Below are 17,131 nucleotides of genomic sequence, written 5' to 3' on the forward strand. Positions count from 1 at the left end.
TTAACGTTTTTTTTTTTCGTACAGGCCTAAATTTAGGCCTAATTGCAGTTTGCCAAAATGGTAGGTAGGCAATTCTGCACTAAAAAATAACTGAGACACCAATGGTCCACCGAAATCATAATTGCCATTTTTTTGAGATGCGTCGTTTAAGTTAGAACAAAATTATTTAAAAAAAGCAAATCATAATTTCAAAATGATGGCTAAAGTCACTCTTAGCGACAGTAAGTTTGTGAACTAAATAGATACCAATAGAAAAACACCCATACTGCCCCTAACCGCGAGCCGCCATCTTGTTTATTTTTGTTCACATCCCGGCGCCTGTGATCGTAGGTATCTGAACCTAATTTGTTTAATAGCAGTTTGCCCCGTCATTGGGGTAGAATCTGCAGACATTGGGCGAATTGCTAGTAAGCACGTAAAAGGGACCGTCTCGCAGAGAAGTCTTCAGACTCCCGGGCGAGATAAACAAACGGTCACATTACCGCTGCTGGCTAATGATATGAACAACGTCAACATGATGAACCATGTCAACGAAATAGTCGTCAACAACGATGGTATCAGAGCAGAAGCAGAAGAAATGGATACTGATCAGGATGGTGCGTGTCAGTTATTCGCTTTAAGAGGACTTCATTACTTTAAAATGTGTTTACAATAAGATTAAGATAGGCCTACTGGTCTAGTATAACAACAAAAATTAAGTGCAAGACCACATGCACATCCACTTTATTTGCACTTGAATTTAAAAATTAGCCCAACTTGTTTTGGGTTTTTTTTAATAACTTTCTAGTTACTAGATCTAGATCTAATCACATTTTTAAAATACATTTGTCCCAATGTCCACTCCCATTTAAGTTTGATTTATTAAAACAGACAAGAAACACAAAGGTAATCTATCGTTTTAGTAGGCCGTTCGAATTCACAGCTTCCGGGTTTGTTGTTTTGAAGCCATCTCACGGCTCATGCGCTTACCAAAAATGGCGACCAGTTTCGCTTTCACTAATGGGTAGAGTGATAAAACTAATGATTACGAAGCCGTCGTTAATTTAAGAAATCGGAACTATCCGTTTCTATTTAAGTCTGTTATTTAAGAATTGTTGGATCTACTTTTGGCCTAATTTCTATGTTTGTCTCGCAAGCGGCGCCTTAGTGAAAGTAGCTCTATATAATTCTTATCTTTCGAATCAAATAACTATAAAATACCGCAGGTATTTTTAACCAGACTATTGCTATTTTTTACTTGAAAGCATTAATTTTACACACGTTACAATAAACTGGTAATAATTTATGGTAGGCATGAGATATGCTCTGTAAGAATAATAATGCCATTTTATTATAATCTTTTTTGGTGAACACGAAGCGCGGGAAAATGTGTGACGCGCAAGAATCCAATCATTCGGCTAGATTTATGACTGTTTTTTATGTCACACCTAAAAATAGAATGTTTACGCTTTCTTCATTGATGATCGTTTTCATTATTTTTTTAAACTGAAAGTATGAATTATTAGTTAGATTTCAGGTTTTGTAACTTGGTATACTTACCCTTTATCAAAATTAAAAGCATAGCATGCTGATTGTGAACAAATATAGTCATAAAACACAAATATAAAGTTACAAACAATGCGATGTCGGGATGTGCCACACCCCCTCAAGAAAACACGTGTTTATTAAGCTGTTTATCTCACTTTACAACAGTAATTAAAATTAATTTTCAAATTTTTATCACTTATTGGGTAAGATTAAGCACATATTTACTAAAAATGAAAAAAAAACAAAAGCAAATTCTGTTTTAATGAAGGTCACGGGTCAAGTTTTTTTTTCCTTCTGTCATGTTCAGTGGAGGGTGCCACAGGCTGACCTGACTTTGGAATTTTTTTCAGTAATAATGACTTTGCACAGAAAGTTAAAATATGCTAAATTGGCTTAGTTTACTAGTGTGCAAGCTATTATTGATACATTTTTAATAAAAAATTCATTCTGTAATTCTCATCAAAAAGCCTACGTTTTAGGTACGTAAAATCGCTCGCGACTTGTAATGTGAAAAACAGGTGACTCCTTAAATTTTAATAATTAATAATTAGAATCTATTTCAAATTTTGAGAAGGATTGTTTTGAAAAATACAAAAATGTTTCCTTGTTTCATTTAGGCCATATACCTGGTTTTAAACAACTGAATTAAAACTTTTTAGTAATAGTCTAGTGATGTTTCCAACAGATGCAACCATGCTCATTTACTATAGCCGCCATCTTGTTTTATTTTTTTTTATATTGTAGGCCTAAACTTATAGCGCAAGATTCAGGGGAAGCCACTCTAACTTACAGATGGCCGCTTTTTATATAGCAAATCCTGCTCACAAATACTGCTGTTTAAAGTTAATTTCTTGCCTATATTGATATATTAAAATATTTAACCATTGATTTAGGTTTATTATTCATTTTTCTATAATATTTGACACAAATATATCACAAAATAGACCTTCTATTAAAGCCTTGACAATGAGGTAACTTTTTGGTACATTACTAGCCGCAGGCGATTTTACGTACCTAAAACGATAGATTACCAACACAAAAAACAATATGGACAACACTACGTCTTTGAACAATGAATCTAGATGTAGATACCTATTTATTTTTTGTCTTTTACAGGCCTAGTAGATCTAGTAGTTATGTTAAAACTTGAAAAAAAATTCAAATTTGATTAGATCTAGGCCTAGCTGTTGTTTTGTTTTTTAACGATGACCAGTGACGACATATTAACGTATTTCTTGAATACACTTTTAAAAATTCTAGATCTATGTCAAGAAAAGATTTAAAAAACACTCATTGTAGATCTACCTGTTAAGTAGATAGTTTTTTTTTCTTGCGAATGTTAAAAAAGACCTAGACCTAAAACGCAAAGGCTGATTTTAGATACTGATGTCCGATAATAGACTGTTCCATAAAAGAGGTGTGTTGGGTTTTTAGCAGTAATGTAATCTCGACTCATTTTATGGTTAGAAATTAGGGTTAGGCGTATGGTATGACTAGGGTTGGTGTCAGGGTTAGCATTGACATTAGCCAGGGATATGTTTATTTATTTAGTTAACTACCACTAACCTAACACCCCTTTTTTAAAGAAGATTCTATTATTGGACACTGGTATAAAAATTACCCCATTAGTCCTAATTAGTATCCTGTCTCAGTAAAAATTAAATTATTAGACTTACCAATAAAACATCACATTTATTAAGTCCAGCTAATTTAGTCCTTATTTATATGTTGATTCAAGTATCTAGGCATTTCTAAGGCTTAGGACCTGAAATAATAATTAAGTTTTGAAAAACTTGGTAGGTAAATCATTTCACGACTGCTGACAATCATGAAAAAGTACAAATCTGGCGTACATAAGCACAAGGTTGATTTTTCACTTATCAAAATTTTTTGAGGGCATCTTTACATTGGTTCTTAATTAATAATACCCTTATTCATTTTTATAACCATGACATTGTTTAAAACACTTCTCTTTTTAAAAATATAGGCCTACATGACGGGGAAATTTTTTTCAAAAAGCTAAAAATAATTTTCAAACCATGTACCTCACTTGAGTTAATTTTTCTGGAAATTGTCAGAGTATACATTGAAAAAAAGTTGTATAGACTTCTTAGTAAATAGTTTTATTGGAAATACTTGTGAAAACTCTGATGGGTTTATTAATATTAGTCATGGCCATTTAATGTTTGATTACAATAATTGACACTGTTAATTCTATAAATAAGTTGACCAACTTACATGTGTGCAGGTCCTGGCCTAGACTGATCAGCTTAAGTAGAACTTTAAGAAATGAGGATGATTTTAAGTGTATTTGCTAAACACTATCTATCAATTAATGCTTTTCCAATTAATACACATTCTGATTTTATATTAATCTTTGTTAGTTGACTATATCACCAGCTATTTTTCATACTATACAATGTCTTGTTCTTTCATGCTGGAAATTATTAACTGAACAATCACTTCTCCTAGTCACTAAATTTTGTTGTTGTGATTGCTGTTAATGTGAGTGCGTATAGATAAGATCTTGAAAAAGAATATTTTTTAAAATTTCCTGCTCATAGAAGGGGGAAAATCTTTAGTAGCTTTGTATGCATTTCCCTAAATTATAGTAATCCAGTACATTACTTGATTTTTAGTTGATATTGCTTACTTTAATTATTAACATGTAGAGAGATGGCATTTTACTGTACTTTTACACATAACAAACTGAAGCTTTGTGGGCACATAGTTTAGACATATGGCGCAGTGATTTTTTTTTTTTGTTCCTTGTTTTGCTTGTTAAAACTTTTTAAAACAAAAATCCTTAGGTATATTTGGTAGGATTTGCATTGTAATTGAAAAGAGTGAAGGGAAATGCAATTAAGTTAGTTTTTTTTTTTTTTTTTAATATTAAACCATTTTCATAATGATCTATATCTAGTTTTACAATAATCTTAAGGTAATAACTGCCATAATGGCAGCGAATCTCAAGGTGCTGTTAATGGAGATGCCAAGCCTCCTTTAAGCAGTAATGAAGAGGAAATGGAAGAAGGTTTGTTGGTTTAAGTTAGGCATGTTTTAAAAAAGTAGTTTATTATGATGTGTAGTTATGTTTTATTAGATATTACCCAATATTATAATAACTACATATTAGTTGTTAGCTTATAGATAAATATGGAATTTATTTCCTTTCCATCTATCAAATTTAAAAAATTGGCTGAGAGTCCATTACCTGACTTTTACTATTACCTTCTTTCTCAGATGAAAGTAGAGCAGAAGCCACATTCCAGTTTGTAGTTGAAAATTTCAGTAAGCTTGAAGAATCTGTCCTCAGTCCACCATGCATGGTCAGGAATCTCCCATGGTATGTTGCTTGTTCTCTCAACTTTGAAGTTTGTGAAGGTGTAGGCTAAACACCTTGTTACCCACCAATATTCAAGTTATGTGATCTAACAGCTTGCACACTAAAATAGATCAAATAACTACTACTTATTTAGCATCATTATGATATTGAAACTATTATAGTTTAAAATATAAACTAACAATATTTTTTTTGTATTAGTATGATTCTGACCACTTTGCCATGAGTTACTTTTATGTCAACACATGTAAATTATCGCAATTGTAAAACTATATGTATTTTTCTATTTTAAAAACTAACAGAAACCATAAGGACTGTAACGTTTATTTTGAAATGCATGTCCTTAATTCTTTTTCAGGAAAATCATGGCCATGCCACGCAAAAATCATACAGAGAGGCAGAAAAGCTTAGGTTTTTTTCTTCAGTGCAATGGAGAGTCCGAATCAACGTCATGGTCCTGCCAAGCATCCGCTGATTTAAAAATGCTGAAATGGGATCCAGATGGAGAACCATGTAAAAGAAGTAAGTCTGATTATTTGAGGATCATGATGTTGTTTTACAATGTTATAACTAACATCTGATGGTTAATCTTTCTCATTCATTGCAATAGTTACATTTGTCAGTTACACTTTGCACTAAACATTGCTTTTTCATTATCTTTTTGTTTGTATGTTTTTTGTGTGTTAAAACTGAGAGGGTTATTGGCTGTGTGTCTATTAGTGTTCGGTTTTTATTTAGTAAAATCCAAATCATTAAATTATTTTCATTCTGTTAAAAAAGAAATAGGATAATTCAATTATCGTAGTAGGTTGTTGAAATTTAAAACATGACTGTTGCTTTCAGGCATTCAGCATTTATTTTACCATAAGGAAAATGATTGGGGATTCAGTCACTTCATGGCATGGCAAGTAAGTAAAATAATCTTCCCATTAAAACTGATTGCTTTCATGTTGAAAACTAACTGTACTAGGGCATTTATATTAACTCATCTAATCAATAATGTTTTAAAATTTCAGGATGTACTAGACCCATCAGCAGGTTTTATCAAAGATGACAAGATTATGCTGGAAGTTCATGTCACAGCTGATGCTCCTCATGGTGTCAGGTTTGTCTTGCTCTCTATTTTAGTTATTCTGATTTAGTGTGTTGTATTAATTGGTTTGTTGTTGTTAACCAGTGCCTGTTTATTAGATTCGTCGATTCATTTGCTTTTAACTGAATACGTTTATGTTGCAAATCATTTTCCACAGCCTCAACAATTATACTTAATACGTATTGGAAGCCATTTATTGGCAGAGAATAGTAAAAATATTTACTTAAGTCGTAATTGTCTTTTTATTTTGACCCACAGCTGGGACTCAAAAAAACATACTGGTTTTGTAGGCCTGAAAAATCAAGGAGCTACTTGTTATATGAACTCACTGCTGCAAACACTTTTCTTTACCAACAAGCTCAGACGGGTAATTGATTTTATTTTTTATAATCTGCTGAAACTAAGTCCTGGGTATGTTTCATTTGTGTTGACTACGTAAGTTTCTATTTTTTGTATAGTAATTGTTACTGTGTGCATTTTAAAATTCAGGCAGTCTATCTTATGCCTACTGAAAGCGATGATAGTACCAGAAGTGTTCCACTTGCTCTTCAGCGAGTCTTTTATGAGCTGCAGTTCTCAGACAAACCAGTTGGAACAAAAAAACTCACAAGATCATTTGGGTATGTCTTCATTAAATAAGAAGAAGAAAATGTATGCTATATAAAGAATTGTATTTAAAAAACAGGCTTATATGTTCTCACTAACCTTCTTAGTGTTTAGTTTGTTGAGTTTAATGGCATTTCATTTTCTATAAACAAACAGAAAGATAGTCAAGCTGGATTGTTATACTCCTGGGTTGGTTTTTTTTTCAGATGGGAAACCTTGGACTCCTTCATGCAACATGATGTTCAAGAACTCTGTCGTGTGGTATGTAAATTTTTTGTTATCCAGCTAAGTTGGTTAGTTAACAATTATTAATGTTAAGAAATATTTTTACTCCATAAACATTAACACTTTTGTAAATCCGTTTATTAGTTGTTAGATAACATGGAAAGTAAGATGAAAGGAACATGTGTTGAAGGAACAATTCCAAAACTCTTTGAAGGTAAAATGTTGGTAAGTCCATTTATTCCTTAAACTTTTCTTTGGGATAAAGTTGGAAATTATGCAATTAAATTGTCTTAGTAGTAGATTTTCTTGCTTTATTAGCTCCTGTCTATGTATGGTCTTCCATCTATTAATACCCATTAACTTTTACTTAAATTATTTTAGAAACCTCCCTTAGAATGTTAAATGCAAAAAATCTGCTGCTACTATTATTATTATTTTATCCTTAAAAAAAATAATTCCCTTAGTGTGTTTGTTTGTTTTTTTAAGTTAATACACTTTTTCATATTTTTTTTCTAGTCTTATATTAAGTGCAAACATGTGGATTATGACTCAAAAAGAGAAGAAACATTTTTTGACATCCAGCTCAACATCAAGGGAAAGAAAACTGGTATAGTTTACCCAAATATTTTAGTCTTGTTGTATCCCTAAATCAAATTCTTTTTCCTACATGGTTTTCAACTACCGTAACACTAAATTCATAAATTGTCTAACTTAATAACTAGTATTTATAAATAATCTTGTATATCTCCATTGCTTTTAATAAATAAAAATGTTCGTAATGATGATTAATTTCCTTCTCACTTATTACATATTTTGTTTTTAGTTATGGAATCATTTAAGGAATATTGTACAGTAGAAACACTTGATGGAGAAAATAAATATGATGCTGGAGAGTATGGGCTACAGGTAAGCTTTTCTGTAGTGTTGCTTGTCTTTTAAAACTTGAATACATTTGTTATTATACTATCCAAGCAGAATTTTTAAAAATTGAACTATGTACTTTTTTTTAGGAGTCTGAGAAAGGTGTTGTATTTCTCTCATTTCCTCCTGTGTTGCACCTCCATCTTATGAGATTTATGTATGACCCAGTCACAGATGCAAATATTAAAATAAATGACAGGTAATGAGGGCAGAAATAATTTTTTTAACACTTTTATTAACAACTTTCACACAAAGGTAGTCTTTGTGAACTGGGTTTTTCTATTATATGTCTATGGTTTAAAAACTACTAAATTGTTTTCACATCTCTCTATTAACTTCAGATTTGAATTCCCTGAAAAGTTGAGCTTAGATGACTTCTTACAAAAAAAAGAGAAGACAGTAGCAACTTACCTTTTACATGCAGTACTTGTACATAGTGGTGATAATCATGGCGGGCATTATGTTGTATATATTAATCCTAAGGGGGATGGAAAGGTAAGTAAACAAATCATCAATAAATTTGTAAGGTTTTTCTGTGTCTTGTAAAGTTACTTTGCTGTTATTCTAGCTTAACTAGCTGGAAAAATGTTCAGTTTACTTATCTTTTTTTTTGTCTTTGTTTAAGCATTTTTTTTATTTCTGTTAAAAATTCAGTGGTGCAAATTTGATGATGATGTAGTCTCTCGGTGTACAAAATCAGAAGCCATTGATCACAATTTTGGCGGGCAGGATGAAGACCTGACCGTCAGACACTGTACAAATGCTTACATGTTGGTGTATATACGTGAAAGTGAACTGAGTAAGTGGGGAAAAAATTTAAAATAAATCTACTTTTTTTTAAATTTTTACTAAAAAAACTTAGAAATGTCATAAATTGTGTTAATTATCACTATATTGGTTACTTGTAGGTGAAATCCTTGAACCTGTGAGTGAAAAAGATATTCCTGATTCTTTAACTGCTAGATTAAATGAAGAGAGGTAAGCCAAAAATATCTATAGTGAAGTATTTTTTCTTGCTGTATGTGATAGATCAATTGCATTTTTAGTTAAGAATCATAGAAGATGATATATCAGGTTTAAAATCTTATCTGCTTGGGTTAACTTTTGATTAAATTCAAAATACTTTCATTTTTTGTCATAACTAGAAAGTTAGAAGCTTTAAAACGTAAAGAACGCACGGAGGCCCATTTGTATATGAATGTACATGTGCTGACAGAAGATAATTTCTGTGGTCACCAGGGAAATGATCTTTTTGACACTGAAAAGGTCAACTACAGGTAAAAATGAAATAAATGTAAAATTGTTCTGATAAAACTACTAATAATTTTGTAGTCATAGAATTTATTTTCTAAAATGAAGAAAAGGTATGAGATTTAATTTGTTGAGATAGTAGTAATCTTTTATTGCAAAAACCTATTATATTTAGGTGATTTATTTTGCCATATTTATTTTAAAAGTATTAAGATAATAAAACTTTTCTAAAATATTTTTCCATATGTTATACACTTTCTTTCTAAAACTTATGATAGTAAATTTTGTATTACTTTTTCAGAAGTTTTAAAGTCAAGAAATCTTCCACCCTTGCTGAATTTATGGAGACCTTAGCTGAAAATCTGGTATATTGTGATTTTTTTTTAAGCTTGCTGAAAACTATTGCCAAAAAAAAAACATTATTTTTTTCTTATTTCTGTGGTTAAATTTTGCATTATTAAAATTCTATACATAATGCAACTGTATTTGTTTTCAGAAATATCCAGTACAGCAAATAAGACCGTGGCCATTTCACTGTCGGCAAAATCAAACATTTAGACCAACAATTCTTGATCTTGAGGCAGATTTCAACAAACAAGTAATTTTGTTTTAGGAATTCATAGTTAACTAGTATCACATCATTATTTCATGTGTTTTTTTTTTTACAACTATACTGTCAATAATGAATTTGTTATTTAATCAGGTCTCAGAGCTTTCCGACCAGGAAAACCCATGGGTCATATTTGTGGAAACACTCACGCCTGAAAGTGGTTTGCAAGAGTTACCACCTTTTGATAAAGATAGTATGTACATTTAAACTTCTTAAAGAGTCTAAAATATTTTGTTATCTTTGCTTTAAAAACTGTCATTTTCCATAAAATTGTCTTAATATATCTATTTGAATTGTTTTAGCTTTTTGTTCAAATAATATTGTTTATATTTCAGGTGATGTTCTTCTTTTTTTGAAACTCTATGATCCTAGAACTAAGTCTATTTCATATGTTGGACATGAATATGTACCTATTTCAGCAAAAGCAAGTGAGTATCAAATCACCCCATTTGTCTTTACTGTTGTAACTTTATAATATTTAAAACATTTCAATTAATTTACTGTTGTTACTATATTTTCTAATGAGTGAAAAAATTCTTTCTTAGATGAATTGATACCTCAACTAAATAGGAAAGCAGGCTTTCCTGTAAACACACCCCTTTTGTTGTATGAGGTTAGTTAACCATAACCAAGACATTTTTTTGCTTTTGAACATGCTATTTCACCACTTTAAATTGTTCTTTATTAATGCTTATGTTAAAGTGAACATAAAATGTGTAATTATTAGCAACTCAGGGATTAATGTTGGCTGTTGTTATTTTTATAGGAAGTAAAACCAAATCTAATAGAAAGGTTAGAAGATCTCAGCTTGCCCATGGAAAAGTTGCTTGATGAACTAATGGATGGTGACATTATAGTCTTTCAGAGGGAAGAAGAGGATGCTCAGTATCCTTTACCAACACCAAAGGAATATTTTAGGTAATATTTCTAAACATTTTTATATTATTCTTCTTTCATTCCAACCATTTCTTCATTTTATTAACAGGAATTGAAAAGCTGACATTTAAAAAACAAAATTATGTTGTCTTTGAGTAGTCTTTTTTTTTTTTAAATAATAGTCCATTAATTTAATTCCTAATCATTGGGTAACATTTATCAATACAAACATAAATTACCTCCCATCAAAATGTTTTCAAACAAAAGACAAAAACATAATGTTTGCTTTTCAAGAAAACCACTAGAAATATCTACTAATAAACAATTGTAGTTATTTTTTGTTTACATTTGACTTTTTTTAGGGACCTTTTCTATCAAGTCGAGGTGACATTCTGTGATAAATCTGTGCCAAATGACCCAGGCTTTACCCTGGACTTGTCTCAAAAAATGAACTATGACCAGATGGCCAATGCAGTTGCAAGTCATTTAGGCACAGATCCTTATAAGTTGCAATTCTTCAAATGTCAAGGGTATGTTGAATTATTCTTGAGCTACTTCTTAAGTATCAGATTCTAGTAAATTAGACATTTCAGTGTCATTGTTTTGGTGGGTTTTTTTCAGTTATAGAGATGGACCAGGTAACCCAGTCAAGTGCACTTATGAAGGCAATTTGAGGGACCTCCTAGTCTACTCTAAACCTAGACAGCCAAAAAAACTTTATTATCAGCAGGTATAAGTTGTTTTCTTATTATCATTTATTTATTTATTTTGACTTTTAAAAAAAATGAAATAATATATTTTTTGCTAATATTTATAATCATTCAATAAAAGTTATCTCAGTGTTTTTGAAAGTGAAACCTTAGCTAGCTGGTAGGCTATGAAAGGTTCATTTTAATAATGATATGTAATTTTTCTTCAGCTTGACATGAAAATTAGTGAACTGGAAAATAAAAAGCAATTTAAGGTGTTGTGGTTAAATAGCAAAATGAAAGAAGAGGTAAGAACTTTCTGATTAAATACTACTTGTCCAATTTTTGTTACATGTGGTATTTAGTAATGTGTATTTTATTTTAACAGAGAGAACTAGTCCTTTATCCAAACAAAAATGGTAAGGTACAAGATTTATTAGAAGAGGCAAAGAAACAGGTGGAATTATCTGAATCAGGCTCAGGGAAATTGAGGTAAAGATACTTTTTTCTTAGCAACAAGCTGTCTTAGTCTAATATTAAAACTGGGTTTGTTATTAGTGTTGTCACTAAACCCCACACGGTCAGGCAAAAAGACTTCATTGTTCAACAATGATACTTTTAAATTTTACTCAATAATGTTTACACATTAAAAACTTACAGTATAAAGTATAATACAGGAAAATAGTTTTAGTATATATTACTTTTCTAAACAAGCAAATAATTTAGCAATTTACAAATAATAAAACAATATCAATCCCATAAAAACTACTAATTCATTTAAAACAATGCTAAAAAGTTATTCAAAATTTATTCAACGTAGTTGCCGGAATCATGTTTTTTCAATATCCCAATTTCATGTAAATTAAAATGAAGCCTGATCCTACAAGAGGGGGAAATTAATTAATTTTAATTACATTAATTATATTACCTTAAATTTTGAGTGAGAAAAGGTTCTTAAAAATCATGGAAAGTTAACTACTAATGATATAACAAAGAGAAAACTAAGTAAAACAATGTTTCCATCTTTGCAAGTATCCTAAAAAGCTAAGAAAAATCTTGGGCATACTTGGGTGCCAAGGACATTTTTTAGTATTTTTTTAGTTTCCTTTTCAAACCTGACAGTCTATGGGGCAAGTGAAGTAGAGTTCACTTGTTTCTGTGACCTTGGCATATGAAGAGATAGTGTGGTCAGCACTATGCCCAGCCGCCTTTACTTTCCCTAACTTAAGTTAGGTACCCATCAGGGTTGGGTGGACTCAGGGACGTTCTACTGACTTAAACCCGGATTCGAACTCTAGACTTAAGGGTTAGCAGTCCAGCCAAGGACATTAAAGAATTAAAATGAATGAACAAAAGCATAACTTTGAATGGTTATTATAACTTGTAACTATTATTTTACTTCCTAATCTAGGTTGTTAGAAATCATAAGCTATAAAATCTTAGCTGTTCAGAAGGAAGACCTTGCTCTTGATCATTTAGTCATTGGTGGAACTAAAACATATCGCATAGAAGAAATCCCAGCAGAGGAGGTGAACATGGGAACAGATGAACTGCTCATACCTGTTGCTCACTTTCAGAAGGTATGTTGATACAAGTTAAATCTAGGTTAGAAATGGAGCTGTATTGATCTAATAGAATTTACCACTCCACAATAAACATTTAATAAAGTTTATCAATGTATGCTATTACAATCATCCTTAAATAATTGGGTTTTTTTTTTTAATTTAGGAAATGTACCAGACATTTGGCATACCATTTCTTCTTAAGATTAAAGAGGTAAATGCTTTCTTTTTAAAACTATTTCATGTTGTACTTAGAGTTGATAGTATTGATCTAAATACGTATACTTTTTTTTTGAGTTTCTGAAGTTGGTGATGGCACCAAGAATGACTTTGGATTAAATAAAATCATAAACTTGTTATAACCTAAAACAATTTCTAATGTATTTTTATAAGAATTCTTGTGTTACTTATTTTTTGTTACTTCTGTATTTACTATTTTCATATATGAGTTTAAGGACCCACCAATGTGCTTTGTGTTAAAAATATTTTTTTTAACAGAATGAACCATTTAGTGCAGTTAAAGACAGAATCCAAAAGAAGTTGGAAATCCCAGATAAAGAGTTTGAAAAGGTAGTATCTGCTTGACTAGAAGATTTTTAATTATAAAATACATTTTATAAAAGTTTATGATTGTTGAATATAATGTTTTAAATTGTTTTCTCAGTACAAGTTCGCAATCATTGTAATGGGTAGGCTTGAATACATTTCTGAAGATTCCCAAGACATTAGAGTTGATCTCAAGAAGTTTTTACCTCATTCTGTTCAAACAGGTCATTTTTTTTTTCATTTTTTTATTACCTGATTTAGATGTGTACACAAATTTTACATTTTCTAAACAAATTATTCAATTATAAACTTATGTTTAATTTTATTTGTCTAGGTATGGGTATGCAAGCAAGACCTTGGCTTGGTTTAGATCATGTTAATAAGACTCCTAAGCGAGCACGCTACAACTACTTGGAAAAAGCTATCAAGATTCATAACTAAAAACAATAGGCAGCTCAATTTAAAACCACATAACATAAAACTATATTAGTTCCATTTTTAATGCACCATTATTTAAAGCTGCAACAAATGTTACTGTTGAAAATATAACGTTGGGTTTATAACATCTTTATTTCTTAGTATTTACCCTTCAAAAATGTAAGTATTTAATGTTTACTCAGATTTTTTTTCTTCTAAATAGGGAAAAATTGAATTTTTGCATTTAATGAGTTATTTTGTTTCTTCCCCCTCCCCCCTAAAGGTGCAATATTTTTTTTTATCTTAAAGCCAACATTTGAAAACTTAGCACAATTATTATTAGTTAACTGTTTTAAATATGGTATGTTAGTGAAAGAAAGCTTGTCATTTTAGAATGCATTAGAACATATGTTAGAAAAACTATTTTAATCAAAAAGTTAAAACAAATGTTTGAACTCTCTTTAATTGATTGGGACAGAGGTCTCATGCAAATGCCATTATAATATTGATGGCTTGTACTTATTCTTGCTGTGTAGAATATGGCTGAAATGTTTTAAATTGACTCTAGGGCTATTTTAGATCTATTTTCCAAAAGAAAATTGTGTGTGTATTGTTGAACGCTTAATGTAAATGATGTGTGAATGAAAGTTTTAAATAGCAGTATTGATGTAAATATTAAGTGATGAGTGAAGGTGAATCCAAGAGGTTTTCCCAATTATGAGATTGTCTTAAACTGCAATTTATTTTAATATTTCTGAATTCTGATCAGAAGGAGTATTTACATAGTATTTGCAGATACTTTTGAATCGATTATGTTAAAAATTTGTCTTATTTGCCATAAGCTATCTATTGTTTTGGGAGAAAACTTACCTTTGGTCAATGCTCATTGCCAGTAATCAACAGTGTTGATATTGATTTGAGGTTGTTCACTATAGGTGCATTTTCTCTTTATTAAGTCGGTAGACAATAGATGTGTTGAAAATTTTAATGAAACTCATTGAAATTGCTGAGTAAAAACTTATGGATTAAAGAAGTCCTTTTGTTACTTAATAAAAACAAGTACACAATGTTTTGTTAAAGATTAAATTCCTGAATAAAACAATATATTACTTGAACTGTTTATTTCTTATTTAAATTCAGTTTAGGTTTTTCAGGAACATTTTCACCAAACAACTATCTTACAATGCTAAGAAATGTAGGTGTATTAGTTATTGTTTCATCAAGTTTGTTTTATCATCAGAAAATTTTAGTGTTAAGTCTGGCTTTTGATACTAGAAAATTTTTTTACTTGGGTTATCATTCTCAAATGTTTGAAAAAATGATCAAAACATTTTACCAGCTTTTGATGCAGTTTATTATTTTTTTAACATGTATATAAATATTTTCAGCTGTGTCACCTCTTTGTAGCAGATTTTTACCTTAACCCTTATAGAAGTTACTACATTTCATAAAGATAATGTTTGCAAATAAATTCTGTATATTTCAAACCTGTTTTGTTGTTCCTTTCAGTGAAAAGGTTCTCACTTTTGAGCATTAAATTAAGAAAATAACTTGCTATTGTCCTGTTCTTCTGATTTGGTTGAAGGTTAAGCAGTTTGGTTTTTAATGAAACAAAATGATTTATAAAATATCCTATTTTTAACTTCAATATTGAAGTTTATAGAAACAAAAAGTATTTTTAGGATTTGTTAGCAATTTCTTTGAGTTTATCAAAATTCTGTTAATTTTTGTTGCAAGTAGATTGATTTGCTTCCTCAATATGAAAAATGTGATTATCAATGGTCAAGTTGGTAATTTTACGATATTTTTATTGTATTCTGTGTATAATTATATCATCATCTTATATGCACTACTCATGAATACAGACTTTCATTAAAAATTTGGTGCTTTTTAAGGTGCTTAGTCTAAATACTAATGAATGACTAAAACTAAAAATCTTTCACTTGAACAAAAACTATCTTTCTTACCACTGTATTTTATAACTAACTAATGCTGATAAAACAGAGTAGTTTCATATTTTACTGTGAATGCAGTGCATTAAAATGGACTACAAGTACACATTTTAATGTTGATCTTTGTTACCGTCCTAAGGAATTGTCCTTTTTTTTTAAAAAAAATAATCCTTTTTAATTTTATGCAGTATATATTTTAGTCGCGTCTAATGTAATGTTTCTATTACATACAACTACAAATACTTCTCTCTAAATATCTTATTTTTAATAGTATAGTATAGCTGTAACGTAAATTAGCTTGTTACATAAGTAATCTCTTTTTAATCTTCCACATATAGAAAACAATTATAACAACTGGATAAAAGTTAGTCTTGTAACTAACCAGATGTAAGCAAAATGCAATAAAAATACTTAAGCCTTGTTTTAAATATTTTTTTAATTTGCATATTTTATTTGAAGTAAGGGAATTTTTTTTTTTTAAATCTATTAGTGTTAGTAAAAAAAATTGCAAGTATTTGTGTGTGTGGATATAAACATGTGTATGTAAGCACCACAAAACTAGCTATTTGTAAATCCTAGATAATTCAGAATTTTAGAATATATTAATGAATGAAGCAGTGATTGCTAGATGGTTGTGTTTAAACCTATTTATAAACTACTACGCTGAGTGTGAATGAAATAATTTTTGCAAGGCAGGTATTATAGACTTGCACACCATACTGTTTTCTATCTTGTACATTTTTTGTAAATTTACAAAAAAAAAGAAAGGTTTTATTACATTGTGTTGTACATTTTCAATCTCATTACATATTAAAAATAATTGTTTTTAATTAATTATTTGAAATGTTCTCCTTTTCTTTGACTTTATAGAAATTTGGAAATATGTTGCTACCATTTAGAAACACTGTATAAATAAAATATTTTCTTTAAAATTTTTACAAATTCAAGTAAAGATTATTTTATTGAATTAAATTGAAATAGTCTATGCAATAAGGCAAGGCAGTGGCTCTCCACATATTTTAATAAACAGCTAGGGCTGACAGTTTCAATAAGTCATACTCACAGGTAGCTATATCAAATACCAAGAAAAACAATAAAACTGACATATTCTTTATTACAATAAGAAAAATGTATTTTTTTCAATTTGAATGATTGTACATTTAATTGTTAAAAACAAGTGTCATAATGCAAGTAAGATTGAGATCATTTGAAGCAATGTGTATGGGGATGACTCAAGTTGTATTTTTGACCAAAATGTCTTTTGTTTACATGTTTCCCTATTGCATTAAAACTTGATTATAATGTCTGATTTTTAGCGTTGTTTTTCATTTATTAAAATTTTCTCTAGGGCTATTACTACTAATTTATGATATAGGTCTAGATCTAGAATTGATCTACTGGCATCTGAAAAGTTTGGTAAATTTATTAATAATTATACTTTAATTTTTTTTTTGTTAAGTTTTCGTTTGGCTTAAAATGTCTATAGATCTAGATCTAAATACTATAATCTTAA

The 17,131-nt window shown here is 29.9% G+C and overlaps 1 protein-coding gene across 2 annotated transcripts; it reads left to right on the top strand.

Annotated features, from left to right (window-relative positions):
* The first annotated feature begins 70 nt into the window (after positions 1-70).
* On the top strand, positions 71-16,922 carry LOC131955776 (ubiquitin carboxyl-terminal hydrolase 7). 2 transcript variants are annotated; one of them, XM_059320032.1, is made up of 32 exons: positions 71-221; positions 4,469-4,561; positions 4,771-4,873; positions 5,229-5,392; positions 5,714-5,778; positions 5,887-5,975; positions 6,222-6,330; positions 6,453-6,583; positions 6,776-6,830; positions 6,939-7,019; positions 7,311-7,401; positions 7,618-7,700; positions 7,805-7,914; positions 8,057-8,210; positions 8,370-8,514; positions 8,624-8,693; positions 8,861-8,992; positions 9,268-9,331; positions 9,463-9,564; positions 9,670-9,769; positions 9,912-10,004; positions 10,122-10,189; positions 10,343-10,494; positions 10,815-10,982; positions 11,074-11,182; positions 11,372-11,449; positions 11,530-11,633; positions 12,553-12,721; positions 12,870-12,917; positions 13,202-13,273; positions 13,368-13,473; positions 13,584-16,922. In XM_059320032.1, the coding sequence occupies exons 1-32, from the start codon at positions 194-196 to the stop codon at positions 13,688-13,690; spliced, it is 3,243 nt and encodes a 1,080-aa protein (XP_059176015.1). In that variant the 5' UTR covers positions 71-193; the 3' UTR covers positions 13,691-16,922. The 2 variants fall into 2 exon arrangements, with proteins under 2 accessions (XP_059176015.1, XP_059176014.1); XM_059320031.1 differs by lacking the exon at positions 71-221 and adding an exon at positions 263-596.
* The last annotated feature ends 209 nt before the right edge of the window (positions 16,923-17,131 follow it).

Source organism: Physella acuta, unplaced genomic scaffold, assembly GCF_028476545.2.
Source record: "Physella acuta isolate Inbredline_101_S28 unplaced genomic scaffold, ASM2847654v3 ptg001101l, whole genome shotgun sequence".
NCBI classification, from domain to species: Eukaryota; Metazoa; Mollusca; class Gastropoda; family Physidae; genus Physella; species Physella acuta.

Coding starts and splice junctions, on each gene's coding strand:
- LOC131955776 (XM_059320031.1), top strand. CDS start 500: ATGAACAACGTCAACATGATGAACCATGTCAACGAAATAGTCGTCAAC. Junction 597..4,468: donor AATGGATACTGATCAGGATG/GTGCGTGTCAGT, acceptor AATAATCTTAAG/GTAATAACTGCCATAATGGC. Junction 6,831..6,938: donor TTCAAGAACTCTGTCGTGTG/GTATGTAAATTT, acceptor TCCGTTTATTAG/TTGTTAGATAACATGGAAAG.